This window comes from Trachurus trachurus, assembly GCF_905171665.1.
Source record: "Trachurus trachurus genome assembly, chromosome: 5".
NCBI classification, from domain to species: Eukaryota; Metazoa; Chordata; class Actinopteri; order Carangiformes; family Carangidae; genus Trachurus; species Trachurus trachurus.
In genome coordinates this window covers 29,718,311-29,737,048 of record NC_139896.1, presented here as the reverse complement: position 1 = coordinate 29,737,048, position 18,738 = coordinate 29,718,311, and the positions used below count along the sequence as shown (strand labels likewise).

At 41.4% G+C, this 18,738-nt stretch overlaps 2 protein-coding genes across 3 annotated transcripts; both read right to left on the bottom strand.

Moving 5' to 3' along the window:
• Positions 1-933: 933 nt before the first annotated feature.
• rbp7b (retinol binding protein 7b, cellular) lies at positions 934-2,669 on the bottom strand. The gene is made up of 4 exons (XM_083971327.1): positions 2,447-2,669; positions 1,960-2,138; positions 1,705-1,806; positions 934-1,320 (listed from the first exon to the last, which is right to left on the bottom strand). Exons 1-4 carry the CDS (start codon positions 2,517-2,519, stop codon positions 1,267-1,269), a joined length of 408 nt encoding a protein of 135 aa, XP_083827453.1. The 5' UTR covers positions 2,520-2,669; the 3' UTR covers positions 934-1,266.
• Positions 2,670-5,104: 2,435 nt separating this feature from the next.
• h6pd (hexose-6-phosphate dehydrogenase (glucose 1-dehydrogenase)) lies at positions 5,105-17,023 on the bottom strand. Of its 2 annotated transcripts, none has more exons than XM_083972044.1 (5): positions 16,934-17,023; positions 11,470-12,139; positions 11,239-11,356; positions 9,705-9,974; positions 5,105-8,988 (listed from the first exon to the last, which is right to left on the bottom strand). In XM_083972044.1, exons 2-5 carry the CDS (start codon positions 12,112-12,114, stop codon positions 7,643-7,645), a joined length of 2,379 nt encoding a protein of 792 aa, XP_083828170.1. In that variant the 5' UTR covers positions 12,115-12,139; positions 16,934-17,023; the 3' UTR covers positions 5,105-7,642. The 2 variants fall into 2 exon arrangements, with proteins under 2 accessions (XP_083828170.1, XP_083828169.1); XM_083972043.1 differs by lacking the exon at positions 16,934-17,023 and adding an exon at positions 13,198-14,660.
• Between the last annotated feature and the right edge of the window lie 1,715 nt (positions 17,024-18,738).

Genomic DNA, 18,738 nt, shown 5'->3' with positions numbered 1-18,738 from the left:
GACCCAAGGTTTCATGCGGCATTTTTTTTTAAAGTATATTTTTTCCCACCCAGGCACCCATAATTGAAGTGGTCATGTGACTGTACCATGGTGAATTAAATAAATTCAGGGAATGATGATTACATTTTTGACTCTGTTTGGAGTCCTACCGTATGTGTGTTTGTTCTTTCTATCACATGAACGAAGATGCTGAGACCTCACAGGAAATCATACACACTGAAGTAAAGAACAGCTATAATAGGCCCCACATTTGACAAAAAAAAAAAGGTTAAAACTTTAAAATAGGCCTACAACATCAATATACACCGGAACATCTTCAAGACTGTAATTGCTTTTAAGTTTATTATTGATATAGAAAAAAATAAAGACTTGAGAGTCTGGAGGCTGGAAAGGACGGTCCTTTGGCTGATGTTGACTCCTCCTCAGACTCCCCCTGCTGGCTCTCCTGGCCTCTGGCCCTCTCTTGGAGGCTGGTGTTTCAGACTCTCGCTCAGCTCAGGATTTCATGAGATCTGAGTGTCGAGCTGAGTTCTCAGCTCGGTCTCTTCAGGACCCGCTCCTGCTCAGATGTTTCTTGTTCACAGCCCCACTGTCTGGTGCCAGTGACCTCAGCTTCAAACCTCAGAGGGTCTTGGTATGAAGCCCTCAGTTTCTCCACTTCCTCTCAGGGAGCTCTGTTCTTCTCTCCCTGTGTCTTGGGATCTGTGGTGAGTTTACAGCTGGATGACAGCTGCCGTCTAATGATGTCCCAGTATATGTAGAATGAAATCACTCCTTGGATGTTTGTCTTGGACCGCTCATTTCCTCCTCTACTCTGCATGTTTACATTCAGAATCTCATATGATTCAAACATAAAGAAGTCTACAAAGGCTGACAAACTACAGTTTAATTAAATTCAAATGGCTTTATTGGTATGAACAAAAACGTGTTGTTTCCAAGATGATTCAGATATCACATATTAATTACACGTGTCACATACTGATGCTTATATACTGATACAGGTCATTCATTTCCATACAGCATAAATTATTTTTCAAAGTTTTTAACATAACACATCTTTTGGCACTGGGGATCCTGCTGTTTGTTTATGTATTAGTAGCCTATTAATGAACTGAAATTATATAAAAGAACAATAATACACTGTTGGATTGGTATAAAGACTTTTTTTCCTTACCACAGAAAGCCATATTATAGCTATATTTACTATAACAGCATTGTGTGGCTGAAGTCATTTAATGGTGATACACTAGATTCATATACAATCCATCACATGGCCCTTTTATAGATTTGCTTGCAGACTTGGTCCTCACAGGTAATTTCCTGGAAAGAATAGAATAGAATGCCTTTATTGTCACTATACACATGAGATTAAGAGCAGCTCCTTCAGTGCAAACGTATGCATAGAATAAAAAACAAAATACTAAAGATATATTTCCAATAATAAATAAATAAATAAATCTATGTATCATAAGATAAAATAAGTTTTACAGTATGGAAAAAAGGGGGGGGGGGGGGGGGGGGGGGGGGTGTACCACAGTATATAACTGTCACATTGTAATAGTGACAATGAATTGAGTGATCGGGTCGTATGTACTTTACCTTTTGGATGGAAAAATGTGAATGTACAAAAACATGGTAATAAGCATCATAAGATATCAGACACTAACTGGAAGAGTCTCCAGGAGAAGAACTGCAGAGTCATACCAAGTGAAGCTCATCTCCCTGAATCCAGTGAACCCATCCTCTGTTCTTCTTCTCCCCTTTCTGAACACACACCAGCTTGTCCTTGTCCCAGTTCACCACAGTCTAATGTAGGATGAAATCAGAAATAGACCATAACCCTTCAATAATATGTGATTTTTTTTTTTTTTGCATGGCTTTATTTTCTTATGTTGTGCCATTGTGATCACAGCAACATTTGACACACGTTTCAACGTTGTGATTAAGAAGTGTAGCTACCTGACACGAGCGGTTGTCCAATCCTTTCGTCATCTCTTTGAACTCTTCTCCAATTTTGAATGAAACGTCGTAATTTCTGAAGGTGGTGAACGTCTTGATTGTGAAACAGTCTCCATCTTGCTTAATCACTTTCTGAGGCTTCAACATGGAGGCAACCTTGCGTGTTGCAAAATCAATGCCTGTGTGTGGAAATGATACGTAAGCCTCTGTTAGAAAAACCCACCCCGCTCTCATATCAGCAGGACATCAGGCTACATGAACATTTACTTTCACAAGACATCAAACAAGTATGCAGATGATGGATGATGGTGCTGCTTATACGTCTAAATAGATGTTCTACATAAATGATGCTGTCATATTCCCACCATCTAAACTTCTCAGTTGACTGTACACACAGATTTCCCCTGTGTCATAACTTTTAACTCGACGCTCCAGTTGAGCGCCAGCATGTTCCTATAAATAAGAGTTAATAAGCACTGGCACTTACCAAGTGAAACCATGTATCCCTCAAAATTGACATTGCTGACCATGTCCCACGTCCCACTGTAGTCCACAGGCATCCTGGACGTCTCTCTGTCTCTCTGGAAGACTCAACAGGCATGAGGAGCAGGAGGGAGCAGACTTTAAGCCCTCGAGGTGGGATGCTTCATTATGTGTCAATATGGGGCAGGGGTGATATGCTGCTGCTCTTCTGCACAAACACACACACACATACGCACACACACACGGAGGAGCACTGTAGGCTGGACCTTTTTTTTTAATTTTTTTTTTACAATATGAGGAAACTCTTCTGTTCCTGTTAAGGGTAAGGCTCTCGACAGGATGTTATTCTAAAAACACATTAAACTATTGCACCTTTACCTACACCCTCACCCTCGCCCTGCAGCTGAGGTCTGTGTGCTGAAGTTAAGCCTTCGGGGGAAACAATATGGGGCAAATGTCTTTCTGTGCTTGTGCTGCGTGAAACACAATCCTTCCTCCCACTCGCATGTGGAGCTGCGGTCACCTCTTCATCTGAACACGTCCTCCCTGCTCCAGGAGTAGTGTTACGGCACACGCCTGTGAGCCGGATGACTAACATCTATGTTTCTCTACATGCTAATCTTCATGGCATATCATAGCAGCAGATGGATACCAAGGGATAAGAGGCTGAAATTGTAAGCGAGATATTACAACTATTCATATTTCTGCTATAAATAATGTAAAAAACATCTTTATATGATTTAAATTAATGTATTTTGCTTAATTTTTTTTTGCAGTCAGATAGTGAATGCAGTCTTCATGGCTATTGTTCTGGTTCCTCAGTTCTTTGTCATGGAAAGGTAATTAGGACAGAGGCAATGGCATGGAGCCATACAGATCATGGGCCATGTAGTATTAATACACACATCTGTTTTGTTCCAAGGCCTAAATCATCAAGATACTGCCGACAGCCTCTGCTGAACAACCTGTCAGCCTCCATTGCCTTGTCCTTCATCGCTTCAGGTAAACCACACAGCTCTCACAACACATGCATGGACTGGATTTGACAAAAATCCTCCTTCCACAGGTTAAAAAAAACAGCAAAAGATGAATAGATAGAAATGAGAATTACACTGCATGCACAGTTGTTAGGAATGGAATTAGGAGTGTTTTGACTTTATCATCACTTTTATACATATTTTCCTCCAAGCTATGTTAACTTGAATGTTTTTTGGTTTTAAGCATAATGGGGTAATGTGGATTTGTGTAATGAGGAGGGATGTGGCCAAAAGTGATCAACAACCCATTTTAAGGTGTGAATAATTGTTAGGCAATATCTTTACTTCAGACAAAATGGGCCAAAAAAGAGATTCAACTGACTCTGAAAAGTCAAAAATTGTAAAATGTTGCAGCTGTTGATGCTGTCCTCCTCACATTCCTGTTGACTATTTGCAACAAAACGTTTGCTCTGAAAGTCATTTTATACTTTTTACACAAATTCATGCAAAAACTGCTGATGCACGTTCCCATTGGAGGCAGTTTTTCAGCAAGCAGTCTCTGCATTTGCCTCGAAAAACAACTCCGTCTCGTAACGTTCCGTTATTATCTCATAGCGTGGTGAATGTGCAGGTCACAACTTGTCCACCAGAGCGTTTTGGAGTTGTTGGATTGTGTATTTGATGATTTTGATGAGGGAAACCAAGAAATCCCATTAGCCTCCGTAGTGTAGCTCTGGGCTGCTCGCGGCTCTGCTCCGCTGTTCTATAAATAGGTTGCACTGACAATTAAAAGTAATGAACCTACTCCTAAAACTATAGGGATTATAGCAATGGGCCAATTTGCCAAAATGTTGAACTATCCCTTTAAAATAGGGTGTTGATCACTTTAGGCCACACCCCCATTATGCTTAAATCCAACAAACTATGGAAAATATGTACAAAAATGATGATATGGTCAAAATACTCACTTGACTAATAATTGTGCACACAGTGTTTAATGATAATATTGTGACTATAACTTGTTCAACTCTCTCTCTAGGCTTTTCAGTGATATTCACATTGTTAGACCCAGTCCCCCAGAGCCTGTGGGCTTCCTATCACGTGTTTGGGCTACTGTCATGTGGACAAGGACTGTGCACTGTCATCCTGACTCTAACAGCAGCAGCATGTGTAAGAAAATGACAGGAGTATTAGAGCTCATTTGGTTCAATAGGATAAGTCCATCAAGATGATTTAGTATACGTGTGTGCATTCACAGGCTGAAACCACTCCAGAGCTGTACTACATGTCTCTTATTCTGACCGTCGCCTCTATTTTCAGCACAGGTGAAACACAATTCCTCTGAACGTATGAATAGCTACTGTACGGGACCGCTCATACGCGGTTCAAAGGAAATAACACCTGCTTGTGTCTGTTCAAGGTTTTTTCATAGTGAGGGGAGGAATGTGGCTGACTGAGAGGCGGCCTGTGACGGAGCAGAGCAGGAACAATGAGCGATAAAACAGCCCAGCTGTCCCACGCTGATATCTGACACTACACATATTAAGATTTCATGTGGTTTCCATGCCACCAGCAGCTGGGAACTGAACACCATGGGAACAACAAAAAAAAAAAAAGGGAAAGTGACCTAATCCCTCTAAGGTTTAAAGCTCCGTCACTTCAGAGAAGAATCACAAAAGCAGATGTTTGTCTTGATTATCACAACAGTTCACCTTTATTTTGTTAATTGGCATCATGTAACAGCTGGTAATAGGAAGATAATAAATATGTGTTTACACAGTAGGTTCTGTGTATATTTATACACATGAAAATACACATGTGAAAATTGTATACAGTACTGATGGTGATATTTGGCTCATTGGAAAAGTAAAGCGTTACACTGAGCACTGCACTTCAGGTTGAATTGTGAAATAAAAAAATAAAAAATGCAGATTCTGTACCAAAACACAAGTGAACCTCATCATCTGAGTGGTCTTATAAAAAGGTCACTAGCTGGCTTTGGTGACGACAAATTATTGCTCATGAATAAACTGCAAAATCATGTGATTATGTTTTACCTGATATTTTCTATTCTCACAAATACCCATATAATGCAACTGATCCCTATGTCCATAAAACCAGAGTTAATTTTGTATGAATTCACCACAAATCACTGCAACTTTCACATCTAATAAGTTGAAGTTATAAAGTTGTGGAAAGAAAATTCAAATCACTTATAGATGCAAACATATTGAAAATGATCCCCTAAACCTGTGGCAGCACATGAGGAGGTCATGTGGTGCCTGTGTGATGTGTAGAGTGTGCCCTGCGTACAATGCATAGAAAAGGGGTATATATTGTACATAACAGATGCCTGCAGTCTTCTTGTATGGATCAAACACATGGACAACAAAATGACTGCTGTGACACCAAATTGAAATAAATCAAAAAAAAAAAAGACCTGACTTCCCTAAGTGGAATGTGAATGTGTGTTGGGGTTGGGAATGTGTTTTCATTGGTCAAGCACCATGTATAAGAAATTATACTAAATATTTCAATTCCATTATTTCTTAAACAAAATAAATTATTTATGGAACCAGTGTCATTTTCATTTGTTTCTTTTAAGGGGTTCACTGTCAATATGAAACGTACAATCAAGAAGTGTAGATTACACAGTAAAAAAAGAAAAGAAAAGAAAAATCACCTGAGATCTGATTGAATTCAAACATACAATCATCCTTGATTATATTAAGTGCACATATGAAATTTGTCTTTTGGCACCACATATTTTACAACATCAGATGTCCGTAGAGTGCTACAGTTATACTCTGCACCCTGTAAACTGTAAACTGCTGTCTGTACTTCATATATTGGTCTAGATTTTCACTCATCTCACACTGAATTAGCCTTAGATAAACCACCAACTTCATTTAACACTCTCACACACACACCTTTCAGTAAAAAGGACCATACCTATTGTTTTCAAACCGTGTTAATTAGACTTCAAACCATTCCTGACTGCAAGTTTTCGTAATTGCAACGCTCTCTTGCAGGAGAAATCATGTGCAGGAAATCATCTTCTCTTTAAATGTGAGAAACCACAAACTGCATGATGCCCTCAGCACGGAGCCTCCATAAGAAAACCAAGAACAGACTGTTGTGTAAAAACAGTTTCCTCCTTTCAGCTGCCATACCACAGAATGATAGATATAATGGAGCTCTCATTCTGATTAAAGATCATCTTTGTACAGTGGCATGCAAAGGTTTGGGCACCCCTGGTCAAATCTCTGTTAATATTAACAGTTAAGCAAGTGGAAGATGAAATAATCTCCAAAAGGCATAAAGTTACAGATAACACATTCCCTTTACATTTTAAACTTTTTTTTCTCTTGTTTTACATTTTCAAAATGACAGAAAAGGAAAATGGCATGCAGCAAAGCTTTAGGTCCATAGTTAGGAGCTGGAAACTATCACAATGTGTAATACCATGGTCAAAGTTATCTGAGAGCTCAAGTCTCCTGCAGGTTGCTGCTTTATTTCCCTTTTTCACTCTAAAACTGTAGAAAACAAAAATAATTCACTGATATTGCTTAAAATATTGCAAAAGAGTGTTTCATGTTTAACTTTATGCTTTTTGGAGATCATTTCATCTTCCACTTGCTGAACTGTTCACAACAGAAATTTGGACCAGTGGTGCCCAAATGTTTGTATGCCACTGTACCTACTTTAACAGATGGCAGGTTGGAGTGTAGGACATCACTCAGAAACCTGCTGAAATACTTCAAAAGAATGCAGCATGAATGATCAGTATTTAAAGGGATAGTTCAACATTTTGACACATTGGCCCATTGCCATAATCACTATAGTCAAAGCAGTAGGTTCGTTACTTTTATTTGTCGGTGCAAGCTATTTTTAGAACGGCGGAGCAGAGCCATGAGCTGCACAGAGCTACGCTACGGAGGCTAATGGGATTGCTTGGTTTCACACATCAAATTCATCAAATACACAATCCAACAACTCCAAAATGCTCTGGTGGACTTTCGTTCTAAAATCAGCTTGCACCGACAAATAAAGGTAACAAACCTACTGCTATGACTATAGGGATTATGGCAATGGGCCAATTTGCCAAAATGGTGAACAATCCATTTAATCAATAAGCAGAAATATGTAAAACTACTGGTGCTCATACATTCTTTATCCAGCTTCGAAGATATTTGTCTAATTGAGAGCTGGGATTACAGCCTCTATCCTAAAAGTGCATCATAGTCGATGTACCACACCAGTTTGCCTTTAGTGGGCTTTACACCGGTGACAGGCCATTTCTGGGGGTCGTCCTTCACTCGGCTCAGCTGGGTGATCATCTCGTGCTTGCTCTTACCCATCACTAGGAGAGCCACTTTCTGGGCTTGATTAATGGCAGTGAACGTGAGGCTCATTCGCTGGTGAGGTTTGTCAGGGCTTTCAGTGAGGGCCACCAGTCTGTCCCCGAGTTCCTCCACCTTAACGCCGGGGAACAGAGAGGCCGTGTGGCTGTCCTGGCCGACTCCCAGCAGCACAAAGTGGAAGCTGGAGCCGTTCACCAAGTGTCTGATCTCTTTCTCATACAGCTGTGCTCCGCCATCCTCCTCCACACATAGACGCTGGTTGAGCTGCACTGGCATGGGGTGGATGTTGAAGTAGGGAATCCTTATGAACTGCAGCAGGTGGCCGTGCAGCAGGTAGAAGTTGGAGTCCAGCTCAGTGAGCGGCACGCAGCGCTCATCCACCATCCACACGTGGGTTTCCGTCCAGGGGAAGGTGAAGTGGTGCAGGGCCAACCTGTGGAACAGAGCCAGGGGTGTGGACCCGCCGGAGAGGGCGAGGTGGAAAACGCCGTTCTCGCGCACGGCCACTTCCGCCGCCTCCTGCACGTCAGCGGCCAGCTGCTCCACCAGCTGCTCAGCCCAGGCCGACACCATGCTATGAGTGCGAAACTTACCCTGCATCACTTGGAAATCTCTGGCCGACGTGCCGCCCATCTGATCGGGGCTGATAATCACCACCTCGCTGTTGAAGCTGACGTCCTTCCCTTTGAGACGAACGTCCAGCATGTCCCCGTTATCTTCCCCACCGGGGTAGATGCGGGGAAAAGCGTTGGACAGGCTGTTGAGCAGCGGCGTCCACATGCCCCAGGAGGCCAACAGGTTCTCAGTGCTGATAAAACTGTTCTTATGTCCGGCGAAGATGTGAGAAATCAACTCTGCATAAGCTTCCCTCTCCTCTGTTGGAGTCTGCACATAGTAGTCGGACAGAGGCAAACCTAAAACACTGATATCGGCTGGCTCCGTCACCTCCTTCCATTCACCATCCATTAAAGCCGGCTTGAACAAGTTCTTACTGACAAGAATGGCTGGATATTCAAGGCTGCCGTGACCGAAATAGAAAACTATCTGTTTGGGCTTGCAGTGGACGCTGTTGTGGTTCTGAAGACAAAACACGTCGTTCTTGAAGAGTATGCGAGCGTACCCCACCCGTTCATCTAACATCTTCCCTGAGGTTAAAACAATGGGCACACCTTCGTACCGAGCCTCGTCAAGGTGAGCCAACACAGCTGAAATACACAAACACAATCCCTCATTAGCTTATCAACTATACACTCCTCAAAAAGGTTCGGAAAAGGTTTTTTCAGTCAATCATTTCTCCCCTTAACAATACCAATTGGTGTTGTATTTTATTTCGTTGGAAAGCCTGATTAGTCACCTTTACAATGAAGTACAACTTTCTTCATTTGACACTGTCAGGGACCAACCAGGAGTTGTTGAAGGTCAATCAACACACCCAGGCTAATCCCAAAAGTGTTCAATTGGGTTGAGGTCTGGACTCACAACAGGCCACTCTATCCTCTCCACTCCCAAACTGTGGAGGTACTCTGTGATGATCATGGTTCTGGAGGTAGGTCCCAGATCCTGGAGATATGGGATCGCCACTGGCTCCAGAATCTCATTCAGATATCTTACTGCATTGAGATTGCCTTCAGTGATGAGATGTTCTGTTTTGGGGATTTTGGCACATTTTTTGGGGGTCACTACCCACACGTTTAGCTGTGTTGCTCATTCCACGAATGCATGATCCTTACAAATTGTACCTGGTGGTAAAGGTGACTAATCAGGCATTCCAACGAAGTAAAATACAACACCAATTGGTATTACTAAAGGGGAGAAACGATTGACTGAAAAAAGGTTTCCGAACTTTTTTTGGAGGAATCCTTCTACAAAGAAGGATGCATTAAACCAGAACAGTTCAAATGAAGAGCCATCATATTCTCACCTGCAAATGTCGGTGTGAAGGTGAGGTGACCTTTGGTTTTATTCAGCTCTTGCTGAACCTCTGACATGTATGCTTGGTACTGGCCAATCACAGCTTGACTCTTCCCTAAGGGCAGCAGAGAGCTGATGATGCGCAGCTTGTTTTCCGTGACTTCCTCGTTGCTGCTCATATTCATGGGAATCTTCATGGTCAGCAGCGTCATGACCTCAGTCAGGTGGTTCTGTAGCACATCTCTGATCACCCCATACTGATCGTAGAAGGCGATACGACCTTGAGGATGAAAACAAGGGGAAAATGAGCTTTCTTTGGAATTCAAACTTGACTTTTTCACATCTTATAGCACACCCAAGAGTGCTGAAGACATGTTGACCACCTTTAATAAACACACAGCAGCATGTGTCTTCACAACCACTGCTGTCAGTGTGGTTAGCTTCTCCCAGTTCATTGAAGATCCTTCAGTGTCAGTTGCTGACCAGGTGATTAAACCTGGTGAAAACACTGAATGGAGCTGGACCATGTAAATTATAATCATGACGGGGCTGTGAGCTCATCATCCTCATCTCTAAAACAAACTAAAAATCAATCAGCTGCAGTGGATACGGATAAGATTACGGCGTTTTTCTCTGATACGGTAAGTCATGATTCAGATGTTTGGGAGGTTCTTCAGTAGAATTGAATTATCTGCATCAGCCCATTCCTGTATAAACAGACCATGAGATTAAAACTTGAAGAAAGTTTTTTTTTTAAGTTAGTAAATGTTCATAGGCAATCAAATGAAAGGGACCATGGCCATGATGGAAACATTTGGGATAATGTCCATAATTCTACAGTCATATGAAAAAAATAAGGACACCCTATGAAAGCCTGTGTTGTTTAATAATTTAGACATATGATCCGGGATATTTAATATCACTTTTAACAATACTGGGAGATTCAAGTTATATAGCTAAACAATTTAAAATGAAAAAAAAAAAAACCTCAAAACTGAGAGTGAACCCCATGGGGAGATGGAAAGAGCTGCCTGAAGCCTTCAGAGAGAAGATTGTAGCAGCTTATGAGTCTGGTAAGGTTTTCAAAAAGGTCTCAAAACTATGTGAGTCTGCAATTCCACTGTCCAGAAAATAGTCTACAAATGGAGGACATTCAAAACAACTGCCAACATGCCCAGGTCTGGCCGTCTGCGCAAGTTCACCCCAAGAGCAGAACGCAAGATGCTAAAAGGAGCAGGCTGTTGCTACTGTTGATGTGAAAGTGCATGTCTTTATGATCATAAAGAGACTGAACAATAGTGTAACTTGCATGGGAGTGCAAGGAGGAAAACTTTGTTCTCTAAGAGAAACATGAAGGCCAGACTGAAGTTTTGCCAGACAGAACGTAGACAAAGACTTCTGGAATTATGTTCTTTGGACAGATTAGTCTAAAATTGAATTATTTGGACACCAGAACAGAGGACACATGACTGTACATAATAAGCAACATATAAAATATCTAGTTGTTTTCAGACACTTGAAAGTGGACAGGTTCCATTTCCTACCTTTAACATCCAGGGTCTCTTTCAACACAATCTCCACCCTCTCCATGTGGTGCTTGTTCCAGATGGGATCCAGAAACTTCTTGTTCTCTGCTCTGAATGGAAGGATCTTGGCAACCACCTTCTCACAAAAGCAGAGACACATGGAATCAGACATCTCAATCACAGATTCACAGGAGAAAGACACACACACACACACACACACCCTCACTGTGGAGGATATTATGTCCTCACCTGCTTTCCCAAGTAATGGTCAATTCTGTACATCTCTTCATCCTTCAAGAAGCCCTCGAGCTGAGACGACAGCACCTGAGCGCTCCTGAAGTCGTGGCCGAAAGGTTTCTCCAGCACCACCCTCAGCCACGCCCCCCTGGCGGCCGGCCTGCAGCTGCTGTTGATCTTATCAGCGACGTCCGCGTATGCGAAAGCTGGCACCGACAGGTAGAACAGTCTCCCTGCCTCTGTCATCCCCTCTTGCTGTACTTTATTCCCAATGTGCTTGGCCAGCTCCTGGTAGTCCTCCGGGGATTTCAGCTGCCGGTACTGTGAGAGTCGGAGGAACTGGTCCTTCAGAAGAGCGCAGCGCTCCTGAGGAACGTCCTTGGAGCACGACACCGCCTTGAGGATCTCAAAGAGGACGGGCGTGGCCGTGTCGGGGGGCGACAGTCCTCCGCCGTAGAAGGAGAAAGTGTTTCCGCTGCTGAGCTGGTTGACGTACAGCTGGAAGAAGCCGTGCCACAAGTACTTCTTCGCCAGGTCACCGGTGCCCCCCACTATCACTACGGAAACATGGCCGGGTCTCTGCGCCTCCTCCTTCTCCTTTCCATATCCTCCCTGGGCACACAGAGCGACCAGGAGGAGGAACACCGTTGCAGTCATCCTCTGGTTTTAACCGTCCAAACTCCTGAAGGACAAAAGCAAGCAGAATTTTTTTTTATATAAATACGGAATAACAAGGATCAGCGAGCAACCAGGGAATCAAATCAAATCTAAATACAGGATTAGGGCTGCAACTAACTATTGTTTTCATTATCGATTAATCTGTTGATTATTTAATTGATTAGTTGTTTGGTCAAAAAAATGTTGAAAAATGTCAATCATTGTTTCCCAAACCACAAGACGACATCCTCAAACGTTTGTTTTTTTTTGTCCACAAACCAAAGAGATATTCAGTTTATTGTCATAAAGAAACAAAGAAACCAGAAATATTCACATTTAAGAAGCTGAAATCTGAGAATTTGGACTTTTTTTCTTTAAAAAAAAAAACTACTCAAACCGATTATTAGATTATCAAAATAGTTGATGATTAATTTAATAATTTATGATTGATAATCATCAATCATAATGATTATTGTTCGATTAATCAATGAATTGTTGCAGCTCTATATGGGATTATTTTCATTATCAACCATCCAGCTGATAATCAATAGGCCTACCACAGCTGCTTGCTCAACCTATAAAATGTCAGAAATGAAATGTATTAAGTTCAGACGTGATGTTCTGTCCCAAAGGTGTTCACTTTACTATCACTGAATGAAGAAAAGCAGCCAATCCTTATACATTTTCTGGCAAACGTTCTTAAAAATGACACAATAACTCCATCATCACTATAATAAACAGTCTATCGATTTGACAAATCGAATAATAAACTAATCTTTTCAGTTTGTCAAAAGCTACTAAACATGACAGTTTCTCCGTTTCAAAAGCTACATACATAATGAAAACATATCTTTACTTTGCCCTCTGAGAAAAGCTCGCCTAAATGACAGCAGTCTCACTCAACAATGTCAAAAGTATAAGTCCTCATTTGTCATACAACAACCACACAAGTTAATACAACTAAACTTAAAAGGCAAACTTAAATATCTAACCATCAAGACAGTTGAACAGTAACTTCACTACAAATGCGAGCAACAGTTAAACACACTGACACCCATAATAAATAGATAGGCGATGAATTACTTAGCAGAGTCTCTGTCGGCCGCTCCTCCTCAGAATCACTGAGCGCTGTGCTGCAGTGATACGCTCATGAGCGTAGTGACTGCTGGATACTGGAGCAGCAGCTCGGTAGACTTTGCACTTTGCTCAAGGGCGTTGAGCTTCAAGAATTCTGTTGACAGAAGCTACCGGGAAAGTCTGACCAATTCATTGATGATTTTGCAAGCACCCAAGATCATTTATTTAGAAAAGCTAGAGGAGAAATTAGAAGGACTTTCAGACTTTTAACTTGAGTATTTCTTCTTAAATCTTGTTTAACTTCATGCATTTTTTGGTGGAAATTTGGCTTTTTTATAAAATTGTATTAACATCTGTCACGTGCATTCTAATGGGAAGTCAAAATCTCCTTAATGTCCCCACTTCTACATCTTCCGCTCACCACAGAGTAGAATATAAAGTCCCAATATAATGCAGAGGGACATATCAGATAGTCAATGTCTTGATAGTAGTAGTAGTAGAGGTGACATCTTCACCGTTCTCACTGACCTTTGTTATAAGTCTACACTGATTCTGATGAATTAAACCTGCAGTTGTACTTTAATTTGATTCACAATATTACCAAGTGAACAGGACACAGCATCGAGATACTTTTATGGCTGAGTGTAACATCTGGGCTCGCTGTGTTCCACATTCATGTTTACACAGTGACATCGCAAACAGCAAAGGCCACCTCCTGAAAGCTGACTGCTGACCTCTGCTATTACTATTTTAATAATGGGAAATAAGACTTTTCACTTTTTATACTTAGCCACCAAAGATTAAAAGCTCACACTAGTGGGAAGTGACACTATACCCGTTATATTTTACTTAATTACGCTTTTGAAACTGATTAACTTTTGGAACTCTTCTAATCTTTTTCCTCTGTTAACTCCTAAAGCTTTTACTTACCCTGCTGATTTCCCCCCAGAAGAATCAATAAAGTGGTGTATTATCTGAAGAGACACTATCTTCATTCAGGATTTGACATTATTCCTCTGCAACTGCACCAAAGAAATTTCCCGGTTTATTTCGACACATGATTCCCCCCCTGTCACGAGGGGCTTCTGCTTTACCATAGAGAATCTGCCCTCCTCATGTTCATGCTCCAAAATCGACTCATATCATGGATCCATTAAATTTGCCATAAGCAGTTAGCAAAGGCATCCTCTGTTTAATGATCTCTCACCACACAGAACAGACCACACAACTTCCTGGTACTCTTTCTAAGGAGGACTCATCAGAGAAGACAGCACAGCAGGACAAACTGTCCACATGTTCACCTTCCTTCATGACTGGAGACGACGCTACAGAGACATGTCTGTGTCCTGTTTGTCACAGCCCAGTGGTCTATACAGGAAAAAACATTTGCACGTCGTCCTCAGACATTACGGCAAGGATGTTACCACTCTCCACTGGCTGTCATAAAAAAACAGATGAGGCTTTTCATCTTCACTGCATCACTACTAATCATCAAGTCACTTTACTATCATTGAATAAACTGTAAAAGGAAAGCAGCCAATCCTTATACATTTTCTGATAAGGATTGGAGCATTAGGGCCCTAATTGACCTGACGAAGAGCTTAATGCTCGAAACGTTGTCATTGTCTCATTTTTATGTAGTCCTCTAATCATTTTTTGTGTACTTTGGGAGCATACAGTGTGGCAGTTGAACAGTAACTTCACTACGAATGTGAGTGACAGTCAAACACACTGACATCCATGCAAATCTCCAAAGGTGAAATAGATACTAACTTTTAATTAACTAACTTAACTAATCATCAAGTCACTGGCTTCATGTATAGTTCAGTGGTGGAAGATTCACATACAGTAAGACTATGTAAATATTAACAGGGGAGAAGTGGAAACAGTTTTCTTGTTGCCTAACATGGGGATATTTTTCTTACAACACTAACAAGGGGATGTGCACATGCACAGGCAACAGGCAGTCTATAGCCTAGTTATTTTATTACTTTCTTAATCCTGGGTTACCCCAGATACTATTGTGGATGCTAACTCTACCAGACTGCATCCTCACATACGCAGCAAGAAAGAACATCTTTTTGTCTTGGATAAGTGACAAACCTCACTAAATCACACTGGCATAAGATAATTTATGGAATGTTTTCCCCTTGAGTACCTGACCTGTCTGCTTCACTCTTCAGAAGGACAGTTTATGAACATTTGGACTCTATATCTTCACTTTTCCAACTCTACAGTGGCTTCAGTGCTTTTGAGTGTTGTCCTTAGCCTTTGGCTCTTTTCCTGCATCTTGCTCATAATACAACCTGGTCATTTGAAACTTCCAGAATTGTGATCTGGGGTGTTTTATTTAATTTAATTTTGATTTGATTTGATTTTAATTAATTAATTTAACTATTTTATCTGTCTAGTCCTTTTTTTTCCACAGGGAAGGCCTTTTCATTGTACTGGTCAGGTGCATGTGAGATGTATGTACAGGCTGTCTAGACCAATGTTGTACTGAGCGTTGTTGTTGAATCGTTATTGTTATGTTAATATATAAAAAAGCTCAATAAACATATTTGAGAAAAAAAGAAAAGAAACACCCACTAGTTAAAACTAATGCAGTCTATTATACATTACATGCAGTCTATTATACATTACACATTATATCAGTCCTGTAATGAATCTTCCCTGATGATCAGAATGAGTTTAAACTAGTGAAGCTCAATTTATCACAATGTAATCGAAATCATATGGTCAAGTGTGATATTAAAATGTATAACTGTAAAATGTGTCACAGCATTGTTGTGTGTTATTAGCACCATCAGTGCTGTGTTGCTCCCTGGCCAACTTATCATATCCTAATAATACAAAAGGGACATGCATCATAGCATCAATTCTATTTTCTATTGAATTCTGCCCATATAAGTAACAATATTATGTTTTTTGTTTATTATGCACAGATCATGATGCTGTTGAATGTGAATATAGTAGGCTATTATATTAGCTATATTATTATAAAGAGAGCTGTTCTCATCACTGGGTCCGTCCCATTCAGGGTGGTAGCTAGGATTCATGTCAAAACTGCTGCTTTGCTGCTGTTTAAACTGGATTTGCTTATCAACGTGTGATAAACTGCCATCTGAGTGTGTGCAGGAGTTCACCACTGTAGAGGAGCACACAGAAACTTTGCTCACAACACACATCAGATCAAACATCCAGGTTTTATTCACCAACGTCTGAACTGACCTGAGTGTCTCTCATGAAACACACACACACTTGTCGGTCTGGGTCAGACACTGTGTGTTTTGGACCCACCCGGCCGGTGTGAATGGACCTGGTTTGTCTCTACGGCTTCACACGTGTTGCGCTAAATCCTGCACCCCTAACAAAATGTGTCTTCTAGCTACTTCCTGTGGTCGACCAGAAACGAAACAACACAAAATCAGCCTCCACTGATCCTGACCACAGTCTATGATCCTGACACAGTGACAGGAGCAGCAGGCTGTTGACACGCGACGGGACCAGATGATCCACATGCAGGAGTGAGATGGAGCAGCTTCACGAGTGACTAACACACGGCGATTCACCTGCTAGCTGTTACACTGCACACACACCACACTGCACACACATCACACACAGTTCTCTATGATCGTTAAGTTAAACCTGCTCTCGTAATGTCGCCGACACGAGTGGACAGGACTGAACTACGGCCGGAGGACACGGAGACAGAAACGTAGAAAGTTAACAGGATACGAACCTGCTCCGTGGAGCCATGAAGCGCGCACACTCCACCTTTAAACCCCGCTTCCTGCAACAGTCACGTGACTTGATCCTACTCGGATGTTACAGTCAAGTGTGTGTGTGTGTGTGTGTGTGTGTGTGTGTGTGTGTGTGTGTGTGTGTGTGTGTGTGTGTGTGTGTGTGTGTGTGTGTGTGTGTGTGTGTGTGTGTACAAAGGCAGGATAAGTCTATATAAGGTTCAGATCCGTAGCTTAGGAGGCACAAAGTGTAATAATTACAGAATGGTCTCGTTGTACTTGCATTTCCAGAAACACAAGATAACAAGATAATTTTATTTGTCACATACAGAGTAACATGTAGGTGAAATGTCTCCTGGTTGCTCATAAACTGGCCGTATAAATAGAATAAATAAGATAAATATGAATAAAATAAAACTAATATGATGTAAATAATGTAATTAAATATAATCTAAATAGACCCAACTGGGTTCAGTCAATGTCAAATCTAAAACTTCTCATTATTTGAATAGCACCTTTCATGCACAAAGTGCAGCCCAAAGTGCTTTACAGGGTAAAAGAATGGTACAGTAAAAGGCAATACAGACAAGATAAAAAACATTAAAACATAAGTACAGTTTACAAAAACAACAAGGAAGAAGAAAATAAATAAATAAAAAAAATGACTGAGATGAGTCTGTCATGACCTGACTTCGCTGACCTCAGGTTCATTCTTAAATTTTGATATTTTCACATAAGAAACTAAAGGAGCAAAACTTCCTGACTGAAAGTGAGACATCTCTCTCTGTGATTGTATATCTCCCTCTCTTTGTGATCATTTTGTCCCTTTTGTGATTGCAGTATGTTTACAACGCCGCCGACACCTTGGCCTCTGGGACCTTTGCCCATTAGATTAGACCAGGTGAGAAACTTCAACATGGACAAGAGGTGGACTTTATGGACTGATCTGTAAAGCTCACGTTAAAAGACCTACACAAAATGGAAAAGATCACATTTAAACACTTCAAACTGTTTGTTAAAAATGAACTTTCCCAGCGATGTGTTAATTGCTCTAACTCATTATATTTAATCTGAGGCTCCAGTCAGCTGTAGGCTATTTAATGTCCCTGACTGTTTGCTGTCACTTGGGGGCAGCTGGAGACTGAAGTATATTGTCTTAACAAGAAGGACCTCTGTTGGTCTCCTTGTGGTATAACTGCTTTCTACCTCCATCAGACACAAAGCAGTCTAGGCCTCTCATGCCACCATTAATAAATGCCAACAGCTTTCATAGATTTTCGATTTTAGCAAAAGGAATGAAAAGTTGAATTTCAGAAGATAAACTATGTCCTGTTTGTGCCGCATTGTTCAGCTGTCTGGTGTCACCACCTCCTGAGTCCAGGCCTACCTCAAACAAAGCAGGTGCCCTTTTGGCCAAATAATGATCTGATTGTTGTGGACCACACGGCCAGTCGCGCTCCCCGCTCCTCCCTGGTCCTCCTCTCAACAGTTGTGGTCGTTACAGCACAGACCTTGACTCAGCAGCGTCACAGTGCCGAGTCGCAGACTAACTCACATAATGTGGGCGAGCAGCTGAGGGACAACTTATCCCCTCTGCAGCATACTTAAAATCTTAACACCACAATCGGTGGGTGCCACTTGTTTTTCTGTCCCAACTGGAATTTTCTTCTTCTTCTTCTTCTTGATTTTCATATAGGAGACTTTTGAACTTCGCTGTTTCAGAGCTTTCAGTTGTATCACAAGACCTTCTACTTGCTCTCAATGCTCAGATGAACTCTCAGCCTCAACTTTTCTGGCAACATGC

Excerpts from the sequence above, each read along its gene's own strand:
- h6pd (XM_083972044.1), bottom strand. The coding sequence starts at position 12,114 with ATGACTGCAACGGTGTTCCTCCTCCTGGTCGCTCTGTGTGCCCAGGGA. Across the intron at positions 11,357-11,469 it reads ACCATTACTTGGGAAAGCAG|GTGGTTGCCAAGATCCTTCC; the intron begins GTGAGGACATAA and ends TTTTGTGAGAAG. Across the intron at positions 9,975-11,238 it reads AGAGACCCTGGATGTTAAAG|GTCGTATCGCCTTCTACGAT; the intron begins GTAGGAAATGGA and ends TTCATCCTCAAG.
- rbp7b (XM_083971327.1), bottom strand. The coding sequence starts at position 2,519 with ATGCCTGTGGACTACAGTGGGACGTGGGACATGGTCAGCAATGTCAAT. Across the intron at positions 1,807-1,959 it reads TGGACAACCGCTCGTGTCAG|ACTGTGGTGAACTGGGACAA; the intron begins GTAGCTACACTT and ends ATCCTACATTAG. Across the intron at positions 1,321-1,704 it reads AGGGAGATGAGCTTCACTTG|GAAATTACCTGTGAGGACCA; the intron begins GTATGACTCTGC and ends TATTCTTTCCAG.